The sequence below is a fragment of the Xenopus laevis genome, chromosome 3L (genome assembly GCF_017654675.1).
Source record: "Xenopus laevis strain J_2021 chromosome 3L, Xenopus_laevis_v10.1, whole genome shotgun sequence".
Lineage (NCBI taxonomy): Eukaryota > Metazoa > Chordata > Amphibia > Anura > Pipidae > Xenopus > Xenopus laevis.
Window position 1 is genome coordinate 151497013 of NC_054375.1, and position 24516 is coordinate 151521528.

General features: G+C 43.6%; 2 protein-coding genes across 7 annotated transcripts; both read left to right on the top strand.

The window, feature by feature from the left end:
- The first annotated feature begins 1731 nt into the window (after positions 1–1731).
- Positions 1732–6464, top strand: rnasek.L (ribonuclease K L homeolog). The gene is given in 3 exon segments (NM_001096808.1): positions 1732–1861; positions 5212–5294; positions 5435–6464. Coding segments are annotated over 3 exon segments (306 nt in total). The 5' UTR covers positions 1732–1783; the 3' UTR covers positions 5580–6464.
- A 1807-nt stretch (positions 6465–8271) lies between these two features.
- Positions 8272–13569, top strand: c17orf49.L (chromosome 17 open reading frame 49 L homeolog). Of its 6 annotated transcripts, none has more exons than XM_041585214.1 (6): positions 8275–8538; positions 9788–9882; positions 11279–11380; positions 11997–12205; positions 12773–12880; positions 13273–13569. In XM_041585214.1, the coding sequence occupies exons 1-6, from the start codon at positions 8518–8520 to the stop codon at positions 13275–13277; spliced, it is 540 nt and encodes a 179-aa protein (XP_041441148.1). In that variant the 5' UTR covers positions 8275–8517; the 3' UTR covers positions 13278–13569.
- Positions 13570–24516: the final 10947 nt, after the last annotated feature.

Consider the following 24516-nt stretch of genomic DNA (forward strand, 5'->3'; position numbering starts at 1 on the left):
GTGGAGGATCGTTCTAAAAATGGGTGGGGTTGTGATGTCATGGGGGGGCATAGTGCTGTCACTGTGGGCGTGGCCATGGCGTCAAGGGGCGGGCCAGAGTTGTGGAGCGTGGAATAGGTAAGTACTTTTTAGGGTAAGGCCAGACGAGGAGATTCGGGGGGAGATTTTGTCGCCTGGCGACTTATCGCCACGTCTTTTGCGCGACTATCTCCCCGAACTGCCTCAGCGATTTTTCCCCATAGGCTAGAATGAAAAGTCGCCTGTGCTAATGCACACGCAGCGATGCGTTTTCAATAGTCGCCCAAAGTTGCCTCACTAAGGCAACTTTGGGCGACTATTGAAAACGCATCGCCGCGTGTGCATTAGCGCAGGCGATTTTGCGATGTAGCCTATGGGGAAAAGACGCTGAGGCAGTTCGGGGAGATAGTCGCGCAAAAGACGTGGAGATAAGTCGCCAGGCGACAAAATCTCCCTGAATCTCCTCGTCTGGCTTTACCCTTAGCTATAGACGGAAGAAAAGAGTGGGCTGAGGCCTGTGTGCTGTTCTGTGCTGTCAGTTTGTCAGGGAGGCAGTCCGCACAGTCTCCTGCTCTTCTGCTTATGTCAGCACGATCCTCCTGCACTCGCATCTTTAAAGACGCCCACAAATTGCATCACGTGAGATTGTGACGTCACAACGTCACGTAAGCGCCGTGAGGTCCCAGGCGCCGTAGCAAGCTTAGCTGGGGATATTGAGCAGGGAAGCTGCTATGGCCATTTTACCGGCCTTGTAATTGTCGGTATTTCCTAAATACCGGCACCGGCCTTGCAACCAGTTTTTCTGGCTGGGCCAGTTAAATACCGGCTGGGTGGCAACCCTAGCTATCTAGTTGCTAGGATCCAATGAATTCACCCCAGCAACCATGGATTGATTTGAATAAGAGACTGGAATTAGGGTTGCCACCTTTTCCGGAAAAAAAACACCGGCCTTCCTATATATTTATCTTATTTCCCTATTAATAACATTGGGATCAACCATCATTTATACCGGCCAGTCCGGTAAAAAACAGCCAGGTAGCAACCCTAACTGGAATATCAATAGGAGAGGCCTAGGAGTAATATAAAGTCGCAATAGCAAAACATTTGTAGCCTTACAGAGCAAAAATAAATAATGAAGACCCATTGAAAAGTGGATTAGAATTGGCCATTGTATAACATACTCAAATTTTACTTAAAGGTCAACCACCTCTTTAAAGGGGATTCATAGCAAAGCCTATTTTGGCACCACATTTCTTTTATAAATGGGACTGGGGGCGGTTAATGGGCGAGCGAGGATGTGGAAGGGGTAAGAAAGCTCCACAGAAGGGAAGACATCATTTTTCAGGCCTAGTTTCCGGGAGAGAACATTGTCTGCGCCAGATAAATATCTGAGGTAAAAATGCTCAGTCGATGGAAAGCTCAGCAGTGCTGGATCACGTGAGTAACGCCTTCCTTGTAGTCACGTGCCTACCAAAAGGTTCCTACGGAAAGAGCGCTAAACCTAAAATAATTTTCACACAGTGCAAACATTTGCCGTCACAGGAGAGGCCCCTGATATCATTCCCTCCATTCCGCGCGATTCTTATATTTCCATTGTCCCTGGATAGTGACTTGCCCATAGCAAACATGGCGTCTGCAGTTGTAATCGTCACGGCGTTCCGCCAATCAGAAGGCTGTTTGTCAGTGCGAGTCAGCTGACTGTGCGTAGACAGGAGGTATTAACCCGGCTGAGAGAGAGAAGAAGGAGAGCTGTTCGGTGTCGGACATGGTGTCGCTGCTGTGCTGTGGGCCCAAACTGGCCGCCTGTGGGATTGTGCTGAGCGTGTGGGGAGTCATCATGTTGGTAACTATCAGCGCCATTGCCTGACCTTTACTAAATTATAATCATTATCTTCTATGTGGGACTCACTCACTGCTCTTACATGTCTCCTGGGGGCTGCTGGGAATTGTAGTTTAATAGGAATGTAAAGGGCTGCAGGTTGGAACCTCCCGATTTAAAGCTACTGTATCTCCTCTCTGTTATCCCTTTATACTCTGTGTATTGTGTTTTATTGTTCCTTATTCACAGTAATGTCTCCTGTACCCCCCACTGTAATCACATGTCTCCCCATCCCCCACTCACCCATAGATTTTATATATAATCCCCTCATTTCATCATCTCACACTTTTTCCTTCCCCTTTTCCAAGGCTCCTGCAGCTTCCTCTGTGTCGTGTGACATTTATTTATTTATTTATTAAAGGGAAAATCAACCCTTTATTTTCCATAAATTCATCCTGTCATGTATCATTCCTTGTATACACTGCTTAGTGATGTCATATGACTCGTAGGCTATTCATAGAAACTCTCAGTGACTTCTAATATCCTTATCATTTACAGTAGGGGGTACATTATCCCTTATAATACATGAGTGATACTCAGAGTTCCCTGTATAACTCAGCCTGCAGCCTTGTGCCTTTATATGGTCACAGAACAACCCCTCAGTGACTTCTAATATCCTTATCATTTACAGTAGGGGGTACATTATCCCTTATAATACATGAGTGATACTCAGAGTTCCCTGTATAACTCAGCCTGCAGCCTTGTGCCTTTATATGGTCACAGAACAACCCCTCAGTGACTTCTAATATCCTTATCATTTACAGTAGGGGGTACATTATCCCTTATAATACATGAGTGATACTCAGAGTTCCCTGTATAACTCAGCCTGCAGCCTTGTGCCTTTATATGGTAACAGAACCCCTCAGTGACTTCTAATATCCTTATTATTTACAGTAGGGGGTACATTATCCCTTATAATACATGAGTGATACTCAGAGTTCCCTGTATAACTCAGCCTGCAGCCTTGGTCCTTTATATGGTCACAGAACAACCCCTCAGTGACTTCTAATATCCTTATCATTTACAGTAGGGGGTACATTATCCCTTATAATACATGAGTGATACTCAGAGTTCCCTGTATAACTCAGCCTGCAGCCTTGTGCCTTTATATGGTCACAGAACAACCCCTCAGTGACTTCTAATATCCTTATCATTTACAGTAGGGGGTACATTATCCCTTATAATACATGAGTGATACTCAGAGTTCCCTGTATAACTCAGCCTGCAGCCTTGGTCCTTTATATGGTCACAAAACAACCCCTCAGTGACTTCTAATATCCTTATCATTTACAGTAGGGGGTACATTATCCCTTATAATACATGAGTGATACTCAGAGTTCCCTGTATAACTCAGCCTGCAGCCTTGTGCCTTTATATGGTAACAGAACCCCTCAGTGACTTCTAATATCCTTATTATTTACAGTAGGGGGTACATTATCCCTTATAATACATGAGTGATACTCAGAGTTCCCTGTATAACTCAGCCTGCAGCCTTGGTCCTTTATATGGTCACAGAACAACCCCTCAGTGACTTCTAATATCCTTATCATTTACAGTAGGGGGTACATTATCCCTTATAATACATGAGTGATACTCAGAGTTCCCTGTATAACTCAGCCTGCAGCCTTGGTCCTTTATATGGTCACAAAACAACCCCTCAGTGACTTCTAATATCCTTATCATTTACAGTAGGGGGTACCCCAGATATAAATGGTACAAAGTTAATATATGGAACAATTCAGTAGCTGGTATATAAGGAGTGGGTGTGTTTGTGTAGGGGACAGTGTGTTTGTGTGATTGCTGGGCAAACACAGGACAGTGTTGTGTATACAGAGAGTGTTTATATACAAACACAGAGCCACAATCAGGCTATAGTCGCTTCTGTCTGGCTGGGGTTAGTGGGGATGTGAGAGTTCAGTATTTGCAGTAAACACATGAAACTCAAGCTGTATCTGTCTGTCCTCTATTAAGTCTGTAGCAGCAGTTGATACTCAGGAGCATGGTCAGTTGAAGAAAGATCCAGATTCTGTGGGTACAGAGCCTTTAGGAAACTGCCTGGTTTCTACCCATTTAGCTGCCTCTTGTTATGATTCCTGCCTCTCTCTCTCTCTCTCTCTCTCTCTCTCTCTCTCTATATAATACACAAAAGCTATGAATATCTTCTATAAATAAATAATAAATGATATCCTTATAAACGGTGCTTAATGATGTCATCAGTTATAAACGGTGAGGATATCGAAGTTCCATGACCTGGATAAAAACACTCGGCCTTTGGCCTCGTACTTTTATATGGTCATGAAACTCCTCGGTAACTTATAATATCCTTATAATTTACAAGAGGGGGTATTTTATTATATAATGCACAAAAGCCATGAATATCTTGTAAATTATATATAAACGGTGCGTTCTGATGTCATCAGTTATAAACGGTGAGTTCTGATGTCATTTCTGTCACATGACTCACAGAAACTTGTGTATTATAATAAATAAAGTACCCCCAGTTGCAAAATATGAGGATATTAGAAGTTACCTCGGAGTTCCATGACCTGTATAAAAACACGGCCTTCGGCCTCGTACTTTTATATGGTCATGAAACTCCTCGGTGACTTATAATATCCTTATATTTTATAAGAGGGTACTTTATTCACTATATAAACGGTGCTTAGTGATGTCATCAGTTATGATCGTAGTGTAAAATATATAGTGAATAAAGTACCCCCTTTTGTAAAATATAAGGATATTATAAGTCACCGAGGAGTTTCATGACCATATAAAAGTATGAGGCCGAAGGCCGAGTGTTTTTATACAGGTCATGGAACTCCGAGGTAACTTCTAATATCCTCATATTTTACAACTGGAGGTACTTTATTTATTATAATACACAAGTTTCAAGGATTCAGTTTGGGATTTGGCCTTTTTAAGTAGGATTTGGATTCGGCCGAATTGAATCTGAATCCTAATTTGCATTTGTATATGCAAATTAGGGGCAGGGAGGGAAAGCACGTGACTTTTTGTCACAAAACAAATAAGTAAAAAATGTTTTCCCCTTCCCACCCCTGATTTGCATAGGTGGATTCGGTTCAGTATTCGGCCGAATCTTTCGCAAAGGATTCGGCCGAATCGGTGCATCCCTAGATGTCATGGCTTATAATTGCAAAAAAATTAGGATATTAGAAGTTGTTTAGGAGAGCTTCGGCCTCGTGTTTTTATATGGTCCCAAAACTCCTCCGTAACTTATAATATCCTTATATTTTATAATAGGGGGTACTTTATTCACTATATAGATGTTTATTGCAATGGTTTTTATGCGGCAGGTCCTGCTGGGGGTGTTCTTTAACGTCCATTCGGCGGTTCTGATCGAGGACGTGCCCTTCACTGAAGCAGATATGTTTGAAGAGTAAGTATTGGGCCAAACCATATTTCTTTTTTGTAACTTATATTTTATTGCACTTATAGTTATAACAATATGGGCCAAACCATATTCTTCCTTCCCCTCCGTCCCTATATCCTGTGACGTCAGTCTCATTCTCTCCGCAGCCCCAACCCTCCGGCCAAGATGTACCGCCTGTATGAGCAGGTCTCCTATAACTGCTTCATCGCAGCCGCCATCTACATTGTCCTGGGGGGCTTCTCCTTCTGTCAAGTGAGACTGAATAAGAGGAAAGAATACATGGTGCGCTGACCTGCCCCCCCCCCCCCCGTTCAACTAGAAGGTGGTCTGACCCACACTGAAACCAACCCTCCCACTTCTTCTCTATGTTTCAATCAAGCCACCGCCCACAGACCCACTTAAAGGGGTTGTTCACCTTTAAATGAACTTCTAGTACGATGAAGAGAGGGATATTCTGAGACAATTTCTAATTGGTTTTCATTTTTTATTATTTGTGTTTTTTTGACTTATTTAGCTTTTTTTCAGCACTACTCTAAATTGCATTTCAGCCATTGCTTGCTAGGGTCCATGTTACCCTAGCAACCTTGCATTGATTTGAATAAGAGACTGGAATATGAATAGAAAGACAAGTAACTAAAAGAAGAAATAATTACATTTGTAGGCAACAGAGCGTTTTTGTTTTTTTTTTTTAGATGGGGTCAGTGACCCCTGTTTGAAAGCTGGAAAGAGGAAAAAGGCAAATAATTAAAAAAACTATAACAAATAAATAATGAAGACCAATTGAAAAGCTGCTTATAATTGGTCATACTATAACATACCAAAAGAAAACTTAAAGGTGAACCTCCCCTTTAATGGCAACTTGTTTCTGCCTGGAGCAATGTATAGGCAGCATTCAGTAATGTAAATGCATGACTACAACTCCCAGCCTCCACTATTCTACAAGGATGAGTGTAGTTCTTCAGCAGCAAGAACTGGAATGAGGATCCTGGAGCAGGGAGCCTCTTGGGACTGTATCTGCTTGAGGAAGGTCAGTCCAGTTGTTCCTGATTGGCCGGTCTCTCACTAATCCTATTTTTGCCATGAAATGACCCACTGGGACCAACCCCATCCCCTTGAGGTCCTATTGTGTGTTTGTATTTATGTGACTGTGCAATAAAGTGACTGTTCTGTGACCAACCCTTGTCCTGTGATTATCGCCTGTAACTTGAGGTTCAGGTCAGTGGCCCGAGGTACAAGGTAAGTGCCCACAGCATTGCTAAGTGGCCTCTACAAGGAACTTACATGAGACCTGCAGCTCTTGTACTCCTGCTAGCTCCCAGCATCTATAGGTTATATATCATATCATGTTTTTCACATGACAGTCCTGATTTTGACACCTCAGCCCGCAGTCCCGGATTGTTACTGATTGTTTCTTTGATCTCCTGCACTGAACAGCCAGAAAAAGATACAAAGTTTCTAAAGCTTAATTGGCTTTTGGCAGAGAGCCCAGAATACATGGCAGGTGCACTTAGATACTTTTGTACCAATTTAAAATAAGCAAAGAAACAATTGCAACCATTTAAGATAAGCAAATCTCTTGGGGAAACTGTGACTTGCATCTCAAAGGAAAACTGTACCCCCAAAATGAATATTTAAGCAACAGTCTATATCAAATTAAGAGGCATATTAAAGAATCTTATCAAACTGGAATATATATTTAAGTAAATATTGCCCTTTTACATCTCTTGCCTTGAGCCACCATTTTGTGATGGTCTGTGTGCTGCCTCAGAGATCACCTGACCAGAAATACTGCAGCTCTAACTGTAACAGGAAGAGATCACCTGACCAGAAATACTGCAGCTCTAACTGTAACAGGAAGAGATCACCTGACCAGAAATACTGCAGCTCTAACTGTAACAGGAAGAGATCACCTGACCAGAAATACTGCAGCTCTAACTGTAACAGGAAGAAGTGTGAAGGCAAAAGACACAACTGTCTGTTAATTGGCTCATGTGACCTAACATGTATGGTTTGTTTGTGTGCACAGTGAATCCTACGATCCCAGGGGGCGGCCCTTACTTTTTAAAATGGCAGTTTTCTATTTATGATTACCCAGTGGCACATACTACTAAAAATCAATAGGTGAATAGGCTGTTTTCGTTCGAATACGAATAGAAGTAACCGCTTATTCGATTCAAAGTTTTTTTCTAAAAAAAAACTTTGATTTTTCAAAGTCCACCAAATGATTCCAAATAGGTTCTAGGAGGTCCCCCATAGGCTAAAACAGCAATTCGGCAGGTTTTAGATGGCGAATGGTTGAAGTTAAAGTTTTAAAGAGATAGGACATGATTAATTTTGATATTCGAATTTTCAATTTTTTTTCAAGTTCGAATCAAATTTGAACTATTCCCTAGTCAAAGTACACAAAAAATGAGCTCGAAATTCAAATTTTTTTAATTCGAATTTTCACTTCGACTTTTGATAAATCTCTCAATGTCTGAAGGAATAATGGTTTGGGTTTCGGCCCTGGTTCCAGTGAAAGCAAAACGTCAACATAGTGATATTCTTCTTAGACAATTTCCAATTGGTCATAAATTTCTTTTGAAATTTTTTTGTGGTTTTTAAATGATTGTGCTCTCCAGTGTGGCATTTCAGCAGCTATTTGGTTGCTAGGGTCCAGTTTACCTTAGTAACCAGGCAGAGAGACTGGAAGATGTGTAGGAGAGGGATCAGAGAGAAAGGGTAATAGCCCTAAGGAACTAACCTAAATATTAAGTCACTGTTTATCCAAGGATCATGCCAGGGCTGTAAGCCAGTGCAGTGCTACAGGAAACACAGTTTATTATAACAGGTTTATTAATATCATACCCTGGGTACACTCTGCCAATCAGATAAGCCGAATAGACCCACTAACCAATAGGATATAGTCATCGCCAGTTCAACCACTAGGGCCGTCAGCTCTTCCAATACCATGAAAAGGGCGGGAAGGAAAACACGATTGATTAAACCTGCAGCCAATAGGGAAATCCGTCCCAATTGTAAAGGCGGTGCCAAAGCTTTTCTTGTTCGTGTAGGGACGCCAGGCATCGCGAACCAATACCAGAGAAGAAGCGTTACACATACAGCCAATAGGAAGCCGCGGAGACGCTCCCGCCCAGAAAGAACAAGTAGTTGCTTCACCGTGACAATAACAGCAGCGTCCGTGACTGCCGGTCACCTCGGGAATATCGAGTTTTCTCTCCCTGCAGCCATGACGTCAGCGTCCACTAAGGTACCCGGGCACTCGGCTCCTGATTGGCGGGGCTGGGGCATGTGACCTGTTTGTGGCCTACGGCATGCTGGGAAATGTAGTTGAAAAATATCTATTTTTACACCTAATTGAGATATGTAAATTAGCAGTGCTAATCAAACCCCTTAAGGTGAATGATGTGAGCCCTGAGGGGGTGTTAGATGTGCTGCAAACGCCTCATACTTATTAAATACAGGAGCCTAAAGCCTGAATCTGATGGTGAATGCTGGGAGTTGTAGTTCAGTATCAGAACTAAAGTCAGGGGAGTGCAGAGCATTACTGTGACAATCTTGCCCTTCCTTCACTACTAACCTCACAACCCATTGCCCTAATCTGTCACTAGGGTTTCCTACTGACCTTCCTATATATTTATCTTTATTCCCTATTAATAACATTGGGATCACTGACCTTCCTATATATTTATCTTTATTCCCTATTAATAACATTGGGATCACTGACCTTCCTATATATTTATCTTTATTCCCTATTAATAACATTGGGATCACTGACCTTCCTATATATTTATCTTTATTCCCTATTAATAACATTGGGATCACTGGCCTTCCTATATATTTATCTTTATTCCCTATTAATAACATTGGGATCACTGACCTTCCTATATATTTATCTTTATTCCCTATTAATAACATTGGGATCACTGACCTTCCTATATATTTATCTTTATTCCCTATTAATAACATTGGGATCAACCATCATTTTTACCGACCAGACCATGTGACAACCCTATCTGTTGCCTTTATTATTCCCCTTATTAAAGAATTGACCCCCTCGCTATTAACCCTCGTTGCGCTGGATACTAATCCCATGTACTGTCACATTAGTCTCGTATCTGTACCACTAGGAGCCGCTCTATGTACATTATACACAGGACCATACAATGTTTTCTTGAACCAACACATTTCCAGGCATAAGGCAGATGTAGTAGAGTCAGTGACCAAAGTAAAGACGTGGCCCAGGTGCTCCAGGCCCTCAGCTCAGGGGAGCTGACAATCCGTATAGAAAAAGCATAAATGTTGGTGCCGGTCACACTGGCAGACTCGCGTATTGATCAGACCACAAAAATAGTAAATTAAAAATTGAAGCTTTATTATATAGTCATCTCTCGCCTGACGCGTTTCATGTCACTAGGACACTTAATCATACAATACAATGCTTTGCCTGCGCCATATTAGGGACAATAATATTCCATGTGTTTCATTGGTCCCTCCAGGTCGGGGAGATCTTTTCTGCTGCCGGAGCTGCATTCACTAAACTGGGAGAACTGACCATGCAACTCCATCCTGTGACTGATTCCTCCCCCGCTGGGTAACACTCTCCCCTTATAAACATCGTCTATAACTGAATATGAGGAACATCTCACATAAACGACTTGTTACAGGCCCCTCCCACTTACCCATCATTCTGTGTGTGTGTGTCACATGGTATAAGTGTATCTGTGAGGTGAGACCCACCTAGATATGAGGAACATCTCATATAAACGACTTGTTACAGGCCCCTCCCACTTACCCATCATTCTGTGTGTGTGTGTCACATGGTATAAGTGTATCTGTGAGGTGAAACCCATCTAGATATGAGGAACATCTCATATAAACTACTTGTTACAGGCCCCTCCCACTTACCCATCATTCTGTGTGTGTGTCACATGGTATAAGTGTATCTGTGAGGTGAAACCCACCTAGATAGGAGGAACATCTCATATAAACTACTTGTTACAGGCCCCTCCCACTTACCCATCATTCTGTGTGTGTGTCACATGGTATAAGTGTATCTGTGAGGTGAGACCCACCTAGATTTGAGTAACATCTCATATAAACTACTTGTTACAGGCCCCTCCCACTTACCCATCATTCTGTGTGTGTGTGTCACATGGTATAAGTGTATCTGTGAGGTGAGACCCACCTAGATATGAGGAACATCTCATATAAATACTTGTTACAGGCCCCTCCCACTTACCCATCATTCTGTGTGTGTGTGTCACATGGTATAAGTGTATCTGTGAGGTGAAACCCACCTAGATAGGAGGAACATCTCATATAAATACTTGTTACAGGCCCCTCCCACTTACCCATCATTCTGTGTGTGTGTCACATGGTATAAGTGTATCTGTGAGGTGAAACCCACCTAGATATGAGGAACATCTCATATAAACGACTTGTTACAGGCCCCTCCCACTTACCCATCATTCTCTGTGTGTGTCACATGGTATAAGTGTATCTGTGAGGTAAAACCCACCTAGATATGAGGAACATCTCATATAAACTACTTGTTACAGGCCCCTCCCACTTACCCATCATTCTCTGTGTGTGTGTCACATGGTATAAGTGTATCTGTGAGGTGAAACCCACCTAGATATGAGTAACATCTCATATAAACTACTTGTTACAGGCCCCTCCCACTTACCCATCATTCTGTGTGTGTGTCACATGGTATAAGTGTATCTGTGAGGTGAAACCCACCTAGATAGGAGGAACATCTCATATAAATACTTGTTACAGGCCCCTCCCACTTACCCATCATTCTGTGTGTGTGTCACATGGTATAAGTGTATCTGTGAGGTGAAACCCACCTAGATATGAGGAACATCGCATATAAACTACTTGTTACAGGCCCCTCCCACTTACCCATCATTCTGTGTGTTCACGACCCCCCATTTCACCCGCACCCCATGTGTGACTCCTGGATTCCTGTTGTGTCTCCCCAGGGCCCGCTGGACAGACACAGAGATTCAGATGTTGCATTCGGCTGTGAAACGCTTCGGGGAGGACTTAAATCAGATCAGCTCAGTTATCAAGGAGAGGACAGTGTAAGGAAAGCCGTGTGACTTTCCAGAGAAAGGGGGAAAGGCTTAAAGGGCAAATAAACCCAAAACTACAATGTTGCCTAAATGTCACCTCCAAATAAATATTCACTGCACATTTTTGGGTTTACGTCCCCTTGAAGGGCAGCCTCGGTGGCTTGGCTGATAAACGCTCCACCGTCTGTAGGGAGAAGAGCTGCCATGTTGCTGTTTGTCCAGTGCTTATATCTACGGGACCAGGGCTGAGCTTCTGTTGGCCAGTTCTAGCCATGTGACGTCTGACAGACAGACAGCCATGTCCCTGTACACTGGTCTTTTCCTAGCAGACAGCTAGAGGTCAGCACATTAGAGGAGGACACAGGGTGTGTCATAGAGATGCTGTATGGCAGCTTCCACCATAACATTAATACTCTGGTTTTTGACTATAAATGGAATTTAATTAGCTAATGGAATTTCTTGTTGAAGCATTGATTGGGGGGTCAGGGCCCTGAAGTCCCTACTTCCTGTACCCCATTATTCCTTTGCCCCTTGTGTTTCTGCCCCCATCATTTCCTCCCCTATTCTCCTCTTATCTACTCTCTGCCTCCCCCTCACGCCCCCTTTCCTCCTCTCGCACCGCCAGGGCCCAGATCAAGTTCGCTGTGAAGAGGAAGATGTACGATGATAATGGCGTCCCCCTGTCCAGTGACTCCCCAAGGAAAGCGATAAAGAAAGCGTCGCCCGTCTCCTCTTCTGTGGCCCCCAACATGTCTGTATCGGCGCCGCAGGTCACAGGTAGCACCTCTCTCCCCGAGGGCTCGCAGGGTGCCATGAAGAAGCGCAAGTCATCAGGCGAGTGTAGCGACAGAGCATGAACGGTCATTGCACTGCAGGGGCTACGGTGGCCTGGAGGATATAGAGAATGCTGCTCTATGAATCTAGGGGTACCCCAGCCCTTGGCCAATAAGGAAATCTTCAACAAGCCCCTTAGTATAGCCTTATAGTTATATAACACTCATGAATATCCTCTACATTCTATCCTCATAAATGGTGCTTAGTGATGTCATCGGTTATAATCGGAGCTTAGTGATGTCCTTTCTGTCACATGACTCACTGAAACTTGCGTATTATAATAAATAATGACGTCACCTCGGAGTTCCATGGCCTGTATATGTATATGGTCATGGAAATCGTCAGTAACTTATAATATCCTTATATTTTACAAGTGGGGGGGGCATTTTATTCACTATATTACCAGGCTCGTGGGAAGGTTTTTTTTAGATTGTCATAGGGCTGCTGTACTCCTGGGCACATGCAGTCTTATTAACCAGGCTGAACATTTTTAGAGCTTTAGTTGCCCTTTCCTTTTAAGAGCCCGTCCCCACATCCATAAAGCCCTCCCCCACTCTCTCGTTTCAGCAGACGTGACTCTCAGCGCATTGAATGACTCCGACGCCAACAGCGACCTGGTGGATATAGAGGGCTTGGGCGACAGAAGTACAGTGAAAAAACTCAACTTTGATCAGGGTGTGCGACATGCAAATGTTTCCCCTTTTCTTGCCTGCCCTCAGACTCTTGCTTATGATTTCATCTCCCTTCCCCCCCCACATGTACCCCTACCCCAGCTCTCTACTGCCCCCATTCTCTTCTTCTCTCCTGAATGCCTTATTGAGTCTTCTCCCCATGTTTGCATGGGGTCCCTCCAGGTACCCCAATATCCTCCTACACCCCAAATACATACAGGCAAATTCATTGGCTCCTGATAGAATTGGCCATATTGTGTGAATGTGATAGGGCCCTTCATTGCAAGATGCTTGCACTCATTGGCTGCATGACAGGGGTCCCTATTACTGCATCTCCTCCCTCCCTCTCTCTCTCTCTCACCCACGTTAATTCTCGCCCCTCTCCCTTTCAGATAGTCTAAACCTGGACCCCAGCTTCATCATGAACTCCGGGGACCTGCCGCTCTTATCTCGCTGATGATCCTGACCAGTGTCGCCCTGTGTCTGTGTAAATAGGATTTGTATAATCCCTTGCCCCTCCCCCCAAGTGCTTGTGATCGTATCTGGAGCCCTAGCAGCCCCTCCCTGTTCCAGGAGTTGCAGGGAGTGGCCGCTGGAGAGTTGCGGGGAGTTTGTCCCTTTTAGTAGTGACCAGTGATGTCAAATACTGACTGAGGCTTTTTTATATTGATAAGAATAAAGCGTGTAAATAAAGTACAAGTGTCTGTCAAATGCTTTATATCAATAGGGGGTCCCCCTTGTCCACAAACATATATACAGTTAGTGTTGCCACCCGGCCGGTACTTTACTGGCCTAGCCGGTAAAACACCTGCCAAGGCCGGGGCCGGTATTACAAATTCGTCAAATACCGGCAATGTAGTTGCCAGTAATTTATAATACCCTTAAAAAAAAGCCCTTGGCCCGCCCCCAATTCGCTCAGTACTTACCTTTTTTTTTTCATGCTACTGGCCATTGCGTGTGTTGTTCCACCCTCTTTTACATCAGGGACCACCCTTTTGTTCCCACCTCCCCACCGGCTCCCCAACCCTATATACAGTATATCTCTGTCTCATACACGGACTAGAGTCCTGCACGGGACCAATTTATAAGACCTCCAACCCGCAGCCTGTGGCCCAAACCGCAACCCGCATATTTACCCACTTTTATCTGCTACCCGACCTGCATTTGCCTTATCTGCAACCCGATCGGCAGCCGGCTGACCACCATTAAACAGGAAGTGATGTTGCTGTAAACCGGAAGTGACATCACAAGTGGGCGGGGACAGAACATTTTTTTGTCAAATTTTTAAAGGCTTAAAATGTAGACAAAAAAAATAAGATCCGAAATTTAGATGAGACCTGCAGCCCGACCCGCATCTATACGCGCGCCTGAAAATCCTATCGTCATCCTGCAGGGTACCCACTTTTTTTGCGGGTGCCTGACCCGCTGCAGGACTCGAACACGGACTATGGATGGTGAGCCATCTGCTGGTGGAGGTGGGTATTGCAGAATATGTCCTCTTGCTTTTTTTCACTGCCAGGGCGAATTCTGGGCATCATTTCGTCACCACTTACATCCAAGGTGGACATCTCACGCCGTCTTCAGCTGCCATTGTGCGGATTCACCCAGCGCTCTGAAGCAGCACAAACAGAACTGGCAGAGATTTAGGGTGGAAACTGCCAATATCTGTGTGCTGCTATAGAGAGGCGGGCACTGGCTAAATGTCATCTGTACGGTGGCACCGGCCTTGTCACCATTATCCGCCTCCTTGGAAACTGCCAGATTTCACATTCTGGTCTAATGGGACAGTGAGTGGAAATGAACTGGGTGCTGCATAGACGGGCATTTCTTTTTGGGCCACTGTAAAGGTGTGCAAATGGCATTGCCAGTGTGGTTGTAACCTCAGCAATTAGTGACAGTATGGGGCAGATTTATCAAGGGTCGAATTGAAAATTTGAATTCGAAATTTGAATTTTCGAAAAAATGTTATGGTCAAATTCGAATCGGGAGTTATTCAAATTTGATTTGAGTCTTTAAAAAATTCAAATTCGATTTTCGAGATTTATCATACTCAAATTCGACTATTTGCCACCTAAAACCTGCAGAATTGCCGTTGAAGTTAATGGGAGATGTCCAGGGATCAATTTGGAGTTGATTGCGGCCTTCCTGACATTCGAGTTATTCGAATCTAATTTGATTTGAGTTTTCGGGTTGGGTTTAGGTCGAGTTTGAAAATACATAAATTTTGATTGCTCGAATTTCGAGTTTAGGGGACTTTTTAAAAACTCACCTTTGATAAATGTGCCAACACGTGTGTTTAGCCATAAGAGAGACTGGCACTGTGGGGGTGGCCACAACAATGGGGGTGCACCGGTGCTGAAATGATGCGAGGGGCATCACAGAAATTGGCATCAGCGCTGTGTATTGGACTGCAAAGAAATGACTATGTAGAGGTATGAGATCTATTATCTGGGGACCTGTTATCCGCACAGCTCTGAAATACAGCAATGCCATTTCCAACAGTGCCCTATTCATGTATTAAAGCTCAGTGCCCCACATTACAGAAAGACCCCTTATCTGGAAACCCCTGGTATTTTGGATAACAGATACCAATACCCTATACCTGTACAGGACTGGGGTGAAATAAACACTGTCTGGGTCAAACACTGGCACTCTATACTGTCTGCTATAGAGACATGGGCGCGGCACTTAGCATGTTCTGCTATTCAGAAATAGATCTGAACTGGGCACACGAATGATAAACTGAGTCGGACAGAGGCTGGCACTGCCCAAATCAGAGACATGCCAATGGACAAATATATATAAATCGGGAAAGACACACAGGTTTAAAAAAAAAAATGGACCATTTTGGGATAATTAACCATATCTAGTTTTTTTTAAGTTAATTTCAGGAAAATTCACCTTTTTAGAACTGATAAATAATTTAGTGAGTTTTCCCTGTAAAATTTCTCCGAAAAAAATCTGCGCCGAGCAGGTGCCAAAAGCCTCGGCTGGGGATTATTTATCCGTTTTATCCAATGGAGACCCCAGCAGGGCTGTTGGTAAGGGTGGTGTGAAACAAAAGAGACATAGATACAGAGAGGCACTGGCACTCCCTGCGTTAACATCCCAACCCGTTAGATTGCAAGCTCTTCGACCAGGTCAGAAAACAGGCAGGAAAGACACAAAGAGAAAGAAAAGAACCTCCACGTTCTATAGTTTCTTACCTCCCTTCTGGCTTCAGTCCTTCCTACCTCTCCCCTCCCAACGCATTTCTTCAGCTCGATTTCCGTGTGCCCCCCCATTTTCTGCTTATTGCCCCCGCTTTTCACACCTAATATAACCACCGAAATTGTCAGCCCCCTTGCCTTCTTCTCCCCTCCCTTCCCTGCGCATCCTTTCCTTGAGACATGTCTGTGGGACACCCAGCTCACCTTTTGCTCAGTCCCTTGCACCCCTACATTCAGGGATCTGCTATCGGGGCGTTTATAGGGCGCATCCCCTGAACCCCCTCACTCTCCGAAGAGACGTTGCATCCAAACTGAGGTCTCTCTCTCTCACTCTCTGTCTTTCTCAGCAGAAAGCTCTCTTCTCTCCCCCCACACAACTTTCTACACTTAAATCAAATGCGTTTGGAGCCACCGAAAAATCCCAAAAAATTTAGGGGCGTAGGGTAAAGGGAGGGGAGCCTTGCCTCCAGTTTTGGGGGACCCAGGGTGAACGGCGAGCGAGATAAAAATATAAAAGCGAGGGCAACTTTTCAGGCCCTTAGTTAACTAATCTGACTCGTGTTTTGAACGTGTGCCAAGAAAGGAAAGCGGCAGCGAGGGGAAGGGAAAAGGGGGTGGGAGAAGGGGGAATAGAGAGGGAACGAGAGAAAACTAGTAGGGAGGACAAAAAGGGAGAAAGTAGAAGGGTAGTCATAGGAAATGGAGATGGAGAATGAAGGGCACTACTCCAGAATACAAATACTAAATTCATTACTGGCTCTCAATATATATAAGGTTGGGGTCATGGGCCTTCATATTCATATCATAAAGACCAAAAAGATTGGCCTAGGCCCCCACAAATGGAAACTCGATCTCTGCCGCGATCTGCCACTGAAAACACAGAGACAATCAAGTCCCGAGTTCCTGTATTTAGCACCTGCAGCTGTTTCGGGCCTGGGAGACACTATAACAATATAGTTATATACACTGTATGACCAAAAGTATGGGGGTACCTGCCTGTCCCCAACATCGCATTCCCAATCCAAGGGGATTGATAACATTCCATTTATATGTTAGAGGTTGGGCAGTGATGTTGGGGATCAGGCCTGGCTCACAGTTGGGGTTCCAATTCATTCCATGGGGGTTATGTTGGGTTAAGGTCAGGGCTCTGTGCAGTCAGATTCTTCCCATCTTAATAAACCCATTCTGTATGGCCCTACCTTTGTGCATGGGGTTATGTTTGTGCCGAAACATTGAAAAGCCTTCCCCAAACTGTAACCACAAAATACAGAATTGTCAAGAATGTCACTTGATGATGTAGAGGCACCCATGTCTGCAAATATGGATGTGGCTTAAGTAGCCTATTCCCATAAATATACAGTATACTGTATAAACTGTAAATATATAGATATATAGATATATATATATATAGAGCAGAGGTGTCCAAACTGCAGCCCGAGGGCCACATACAGCCCAGGATGCATATGAATGAGGCCCAGCCTGAGGTTCCTGAGGAAAGTCATGTTATATATGGATATACTGTAGGAGAAGGGGGGACTCTGCCCATTGCCCAGTTAGTAATAATAATAAGTCTGTTTAGTATCCAGGTGTCCCATATTCCAGTGTATAGCTTCATCTGGTTATCCAACTGGTATTGTAGTTCTTGTCTGTGTATTTTCTTTACTTTTACAAATCAAACGTGTTTGTGTATTTGATGTGTGTCCCCAGACAATTTTTCTTTTTCCAATGTGGCCTGGCGAAGCCAGAAGTATAGACACCCCTGATAGAGAGAGAGAATAAAAAGATGACAGGGAGCTATGGCTTAGAAGTTGGGATCATGAGCAAGGTTAATGTTTATTATTACATGCCTGCAATCGTAATGTTGCTCTGATAGTATTGGATGAGGAAATTGTGAACAAAAGAAAGCGAACAAGTTAATAACCGATGATGTACTGTTTATATTTTGCTTTATTGTCAAATTTCTTAAGCATGTACTATTGCCACAAAGTTTGCTTTCAACTTGTGTACTCATATTTGCTTTTCCTTTCCTGTAAAAGAGAAAAATTACAATAAAAATTTAAGTTACAAAAAAAAAAAAAAAAAAAGATGACAGGGAGGAATGATGATGTTTGGATGGAGAACCACACACACCACAATGCAGAGGAGAGGGAAGGATGGAGGAAGAATAGGGGTGAGCTTAGCAGAGCAGGTAACAGAAAGCAGAAATGTGATGTAGAGGAGTACAGCAAATAAAGAATTGGAGAGAATGATAGAAGCAGAAGAGCGATACTGGTAGGGTGTGCAGGAGAATGGAGAAAAGAGATGGATGGAGGAAGCAGGAGGGTGGTGTTGGTTGGGTGTGAAGGAGAAAAAAGAAGGATGGAAGGAGCACGAGTTTGATGTTTGTGGTGTGTGAAGAATAATGGAGAAAAGAGATGGATATAGGCAGAAGGAGGGTGATGTTTGTTGGGTGTGAAGTAGAAAAGGGAAGGATTGAAGGAGCAGGAGTTTGATGTTTGTGGAACGTGTAGTAGAATGAAGAAAATATATAAATTGAGGAAGCAGGAGAGTGGTGTTTGTGGGGCATGAAGGAGATTGGAGAAAAGTGAAGGTTGGAGGGTGCAAGAGGGTGATGTTTGTGGCCTACAGGTTTTTGGCTGCTCTCCTTAACCATTAGGCCAGTAGAGCACTTGGTAATCTCTGATTTACTCTCATCTTAATTTATTTTCAGGTTTTCACCTTGCCCAACCATCACAACCCAGCAGCATTAGCCAATCAGAGCTGGCCGAGCGCTTTAATAACCCTTCCTTGACCTCACTTCCTGGACTAAACATTGGCCTAAATGCTTGAATACTGTTGTTGTGTCTGTGCCACCTAGTCTGGTCCCTTCACCTGCTCTGCCCTGCTCCTATTGTCCTGTTCCTGACCGGTCACAATAGCTAGACCTTAAGGACCCACCACTCATCTAATCCCTCAGGAGTGCAGCAGAATTAGGAAAGGGTCATAGGCAGGTCAAGGGCTAATGGAGTAGAATACAGAAGGATGAACATTAGAATGAAGGGACACAAAAAATAAATTTGGAGCATCCTTGCAACGAAGAAAGATTGTTGGAGGCTGAAAGGTATGGAGGGAAGGAGTGAAGATGAGGGAAAGTTGTAGAGGAGCAGAAGGGAAAATAAGGCTCCAGTGAGTGGAAGAAATGGATTAGGGAAATATGAGGGAGCAGAAAAGGTAGGATGAGGGACAGTATAAGTCACAGGAAGGGATAAGTTACAGTCATACAGCAAATATGTAAAGTTTGACATAATGGAGTTGAGGGGCAGATGGGGGTGTATGGGCTACAGCTGATGCAAAATGAAGATTCATTAACATTATATTATAATTAATTCTCATTGCCTTGTAATACTGCTGATTAGGAATCTTGTTCTGCACTGGCGAGGTCTAATATGAGTCTGAATGAGCCCTGCCAACGCTTGGCATCATGCCACTTGCACTGGAAATGCCTTCCCATGTAAAATTCACCACTACTGCACAACGACCACACAACTACTGCACCACCACTGCACCACTACTGCACAACGACCACACAACTACTGCACCACTACTGCACAATGACCACACAACTACTGCACCACTACTGCACAACGACCACACAACTACTGCACCACTACTGCACAACGACCACACAACTACTGCACCACTACTGCACAACAACCACACAACTACTGCACCACTACTGCACAACAACCACACAACTACTGCACCACTACTGCACAACGACCACACAACTACTGCACCACTACTGCACAACGACCACACAACTACTGCACCACTACTGCACAACAACCACACAACTACTGCACCACTACTGCACAACAACCACACAACTACTGCACCACTACTGCACAACGACCACACAACTACTGCACCACTACTGCACAACGACCACACAACTACTGCACCACTTCTGCACAACGACCATACAACTACTGCACCACTACTGCACAACGACCACACAACTACTGCACCACTTCTGCACCACCACTGCACCACTACTGCACAACGACCACACAACTACTGCACCACTTCTGCACAACGACCACACAACTACTGCACCACTTCTGCACCACCACTGCACCACTACTGCACAACGACCACACAACTACTGCACCACTACTTCACCACTACTGCACAACAACCACACAACTACTGTAACACTACTGCACCACTTCTGCACAGCTACTGTAACACTCTGGCACTGTTGTTACTGTTGTGAGAAATGAGCCAATGGGAATGCTTTATTCATCTCATAATAGATTCTAGGGATCTCAGGGTTACATTCAGTTTTATTTCATTGTCATGTGGTCCCACAGAAAGACTTTACACAATGCCGTTATAAAGTTTTTGCAATCTCATTCTTTTGCCTCCATTTTGCCTTAATCTCACTATTTTGTCCTAGTGTCCCTATCTTGTCCTGCTACCACAAGATTACCCCTAATTTCTCCATATCATCCTAATGTTGCCATCTTCTACTACTGTTTGCAACTTACCTTACAGTTGCCATATTATCATATTGTCTTCACCTTTCATAGTTACATAGTTAAATTGGGTTGAAAAAAATGACAAACAAAGTCCATCAAGTCCAGCCCCTCCAAATGAAAAAAAAAACATCCATACACACACCCCTCCCTACTTTCACAAAAATGATATATACCCATACCTATACAAACTATAGAGTTTAGTATCACAATAGCCTTTGATATTATGTCTGTCCAAAAAAATCATCCAAGTCCCTCTTATAGTCATTAACTGAATCAGCATCACAACATCACCCGGCAGTGCATTCCCCAACCTCACTGTCCTGACTGTGAAGAACCCCCTACGTTGCTTCAAATGAAAGTTCTTTTCTTCTAGTCTAAAGCGGAGGCCTCTGGTACGGTGATCCACTTTATGGGTAAAAAGGTCCCCTGCTATTTGTCTATAATGTCCTCTAATGTACTTGTAAAGTGTAATCATGTCCGCTCGCAAGCGCCGTTTTCCCAGAGAAAACAACCCCAACCTTGACAGTCTCCCCTCATAATTTAACTCTTCCCTCTAACCAGTTTAGTTGCACTTAGTCAAATGCATTTATATTATTTTTGCCAAAGTGCATAACCTACATTTATCAACATTGAACCTCATTTTCCAGTTTGCTGCCCAGTTTTCCAACTGGCACTGTATCAAATGCTTTAGCAAAGTCTAAGTAAATCACATCCACTGCCATCCCAGAATCAAGGTCCCTGCTCACCGTCTCATAAAAATAAATGAAGTCAGTCTGGCAAGAACTATTACACATAATCTTGTCCTACATCATCTTGCTTTACTGTCTCCTTCTTGCCTTTTTGTAGCCACCTTATTTTATTGTCTGCATCTTACTCAACTGTTGCTATCTTCTTCTGTTTCATCATCTGGTCATGCTGTCACCATCTACCCTACCTTCTCTATATCATTTTACTGTTTTCATTTTATCCTGCTGTCTCCATCTTACCTCAATGTCCCCTTCTTACCTTACTATCTCCATCTTGTCCTACTTCTCTATATTGTAGTACTGTTCTTGCCCTGTCCTCTCGTCTATTTTGCCTAAATGTCATTATCTTTCCCTACTGTCATCATCTTACTTTTCATCTTCATCCATCTTATCAAAATATGTTATTGTTTCCAGTTTGCCTTAATGTCACCATTTTGCCCAACTATTTGCATCTTGTGCTATTGTTATCATCTTGGCATACTGTCTCCATCTTGCCTTTTTGTTGCCATCTTATCCTACCATCACCCTCTAGTCATACTGTCACCATCTTGCCCTACCTCTCTATCTTGCCATACTGTATCCACCATGTCCTACTGTCTCGATCTAATCATACTGCCACCATCTTGTCCTACTATCTCCATCTTGCCATAATGTATACATTATGTCCTACTGTCTCCATCTTGTCTTACTTTATGCTCATACTGTCACCGTTTTGCCCTACCGTCTCCATCTTGCGCTACTGTATCCATCATGTTTTACTGTCTCCATCTTGTGCTACTGTATCCATCTTGTTGTACTGTCTCCATCTGGTCATATTATCACCATCTTGCCCTACGGTCTCCATCTTGCTCTACTGTATTCATCATGTCCTACTGTCTCCATATTGCCATACTGTATTCATCATGTCCTACTGTATCCATCATGCCCTATTGTCTCAATCTAGTCATACTGTCATCATCTTGCCCTACAGTCTCCATTTTTCTCTACTGTATTCATCATGTCCTACTGTCTCAATCTAGTCATGCTGTCACCATCTTGCACTACTGTATCCATCATATCCTACTGTATACTATCAGTATACCTTTAAAGACCATATACACAGCTATCTTTAAGTGCTCTATTGAGCACTGTCTATCACTGTTCGTGTTCCAATTGGCCTTTTTATTAAAATCTGTCCCTATAGTTTCCTCTAATCTATGTCAAATAATGACGTTAGGCTTTTATATCCATGGTGTATAATCTCCGGTCAATTCACTTACTTGATCACTAACAATTAAATGAATCTGGGATGCTTTAAGTTACTGATTAACAGTAGGCTGACCTGCCATTTATCTCCATCATTAGTCCCACCAGAGCCGGTCAATATGATGTACTCACTGGGAGTGGCTCAGGCGGCCTGTAGGAGTCCTTCAGACTGAAGATCAGGGTATTCATGTCAGTCTTATCTCATTCAAACAGAGAATGAGTGGCTTTGGGGGGTATAAAGGCAATTATCATTATTATCATTATCAGACTGGAGTAGTGGGGCCTACAAGGAAACCTTGCTTGGATACAAGGCCCACTCACCATTTAATTTCATTCTTCATTCATCTTCTCCCTTCATAACTTTATCCTCTTTTTTTCTACCTTATCCTTATCTCTTTTGACTTTGGTCCCCCCGACTTTTAATATCTCGCTCCTTCTCTTCCCTTCCTCACTTACTTACTCTTGTTCTACCTCCTCTTCTGTTCTCTCATTTACATTTGTCTGCTCCATAACCTTCCTCAGGTCCTTCCTGTAGAAGGCTTTATAGATTCCTACTGAGATTACCCATGCCCACAGCCTGAGGGAATAGTAGTAGAGTAGAATAGTTACAGCTACCCTCACTCTGCTTAACTACCAAACGCAACACCACATACAGTACCACATTTCTCACCCACTTAATTCGATCTTGCCCACTCCCACACCTTGTGTATTACTCCCTTGCCTTTAGAGTGTAAGCTCTTTCTGCATAGGGCCTTCCTCACCTTTTGTACCGGTATTGATTGTGATGTATGTAACTCCATATGTTTTATGTATATAACTCATGTGATTTAGTTGTATACTCACATTTACTTTACAGCGCTACGCAATATGTTGGCGCTATATAAATATATGATAATAATAACAACAAAACTAACAGTGGGATATCATGGAGCAAGGTGAGCATTCCATGAGCTGTATCGATGTTGTCGAACTACATTTCCCAGCATCGTTAGCCAGGCTCAATGGAAAAGGAATCAGCAGAGGGGAGGAGATTACATTTCAGATCTTTATATACAGCAGAGTTTATAGCCCCGGGGGCTGTTTCTTCCTGCCCAGATGAGACAGGCTGGCGGTGCTGCTACCGTTTTAGGATGAGAGATTTTAGCCAGATGGGATTTATAAGGGGAAATCTGGCAGACTGCCTGGGGAACAGAACATTCCTTACATTATATGGATTTGTCCCAGAGTTCACAGGCCCGACCATAGCTCAGTTGTGCTGGAATTAATGCAAAAATACCCTAGGAGCTAACAATCTTGTTTATATGCTGAGACCCTTTTTGGTTTATTCATGATAATTGTCCTTTATGGTATTCTGGGAGATGTAGTTTTAGATCAGTGTGCTAGCGCATGTCACTAGGCTAAACAAACAACTCTCACAGTAGCACTTTTGTGGTTATGTTGAGGTCTCTGCGCGTGAATATAGAGACTCCCTATTTCTGTCTCGCCCTGCGGGTGCTTTGGCTTGTACAGAGCTCAAGTCATCTCCCTCCTGTCTCTCTTTCCGATGTGCTTGGGAATGCAATGTGTCTTCTGCCTCGTTGTAGCACTTTCACTGCTGTCGGGGGCACCTACTGGAACTGGGAGTCTCCTGGGAAGTGGGTCGGACAAGAGCAAAGAGACAGGCTGAGCAGTAGAACATCTTCAGACCTAGAGCAATTAAGAGTCAATAGGAGAATTTAGATAGAGAATCTAGTATTAGAACCTTCTGGATAATTCAGAAGGCTCAACAATAGAATGTGTTATGGTGCCTACACACAGAGCAGAGACTGACTGCGCTGGAAGATGTCTCCTACTGGGTAAGGCTTCAAGTCATCCCCCTGGTTCTCCTAGGGCTTTTCTGTAGGCCACGGTGAGATCATGCCCTGCAGAGGTTTCAGACCT

Excerpts from the sequence above, each read along its gene's own strand:
- c17orf49.L (XM_041585213.1), top strand. The coding sequence starts at position 8,518 with ATGACGTCAGCGTCCACTAAG. Across the intron at positions 8,539-9,787 it reads TGACGTCAGCGTCCACTAAG|GTCGGGGAGATCTTTTCTGC; the intron begins GTACCCGGGCAC and ends TGGTCCCTCCAG. Across the intron at positions 9,883-11,278 it reads ACTGATTCCTCCCCCGCTGG|GGCCCGCTGGACAGACACAG; the intron begins GTAACACTCTCC and ends GTGTCTCCCCAG.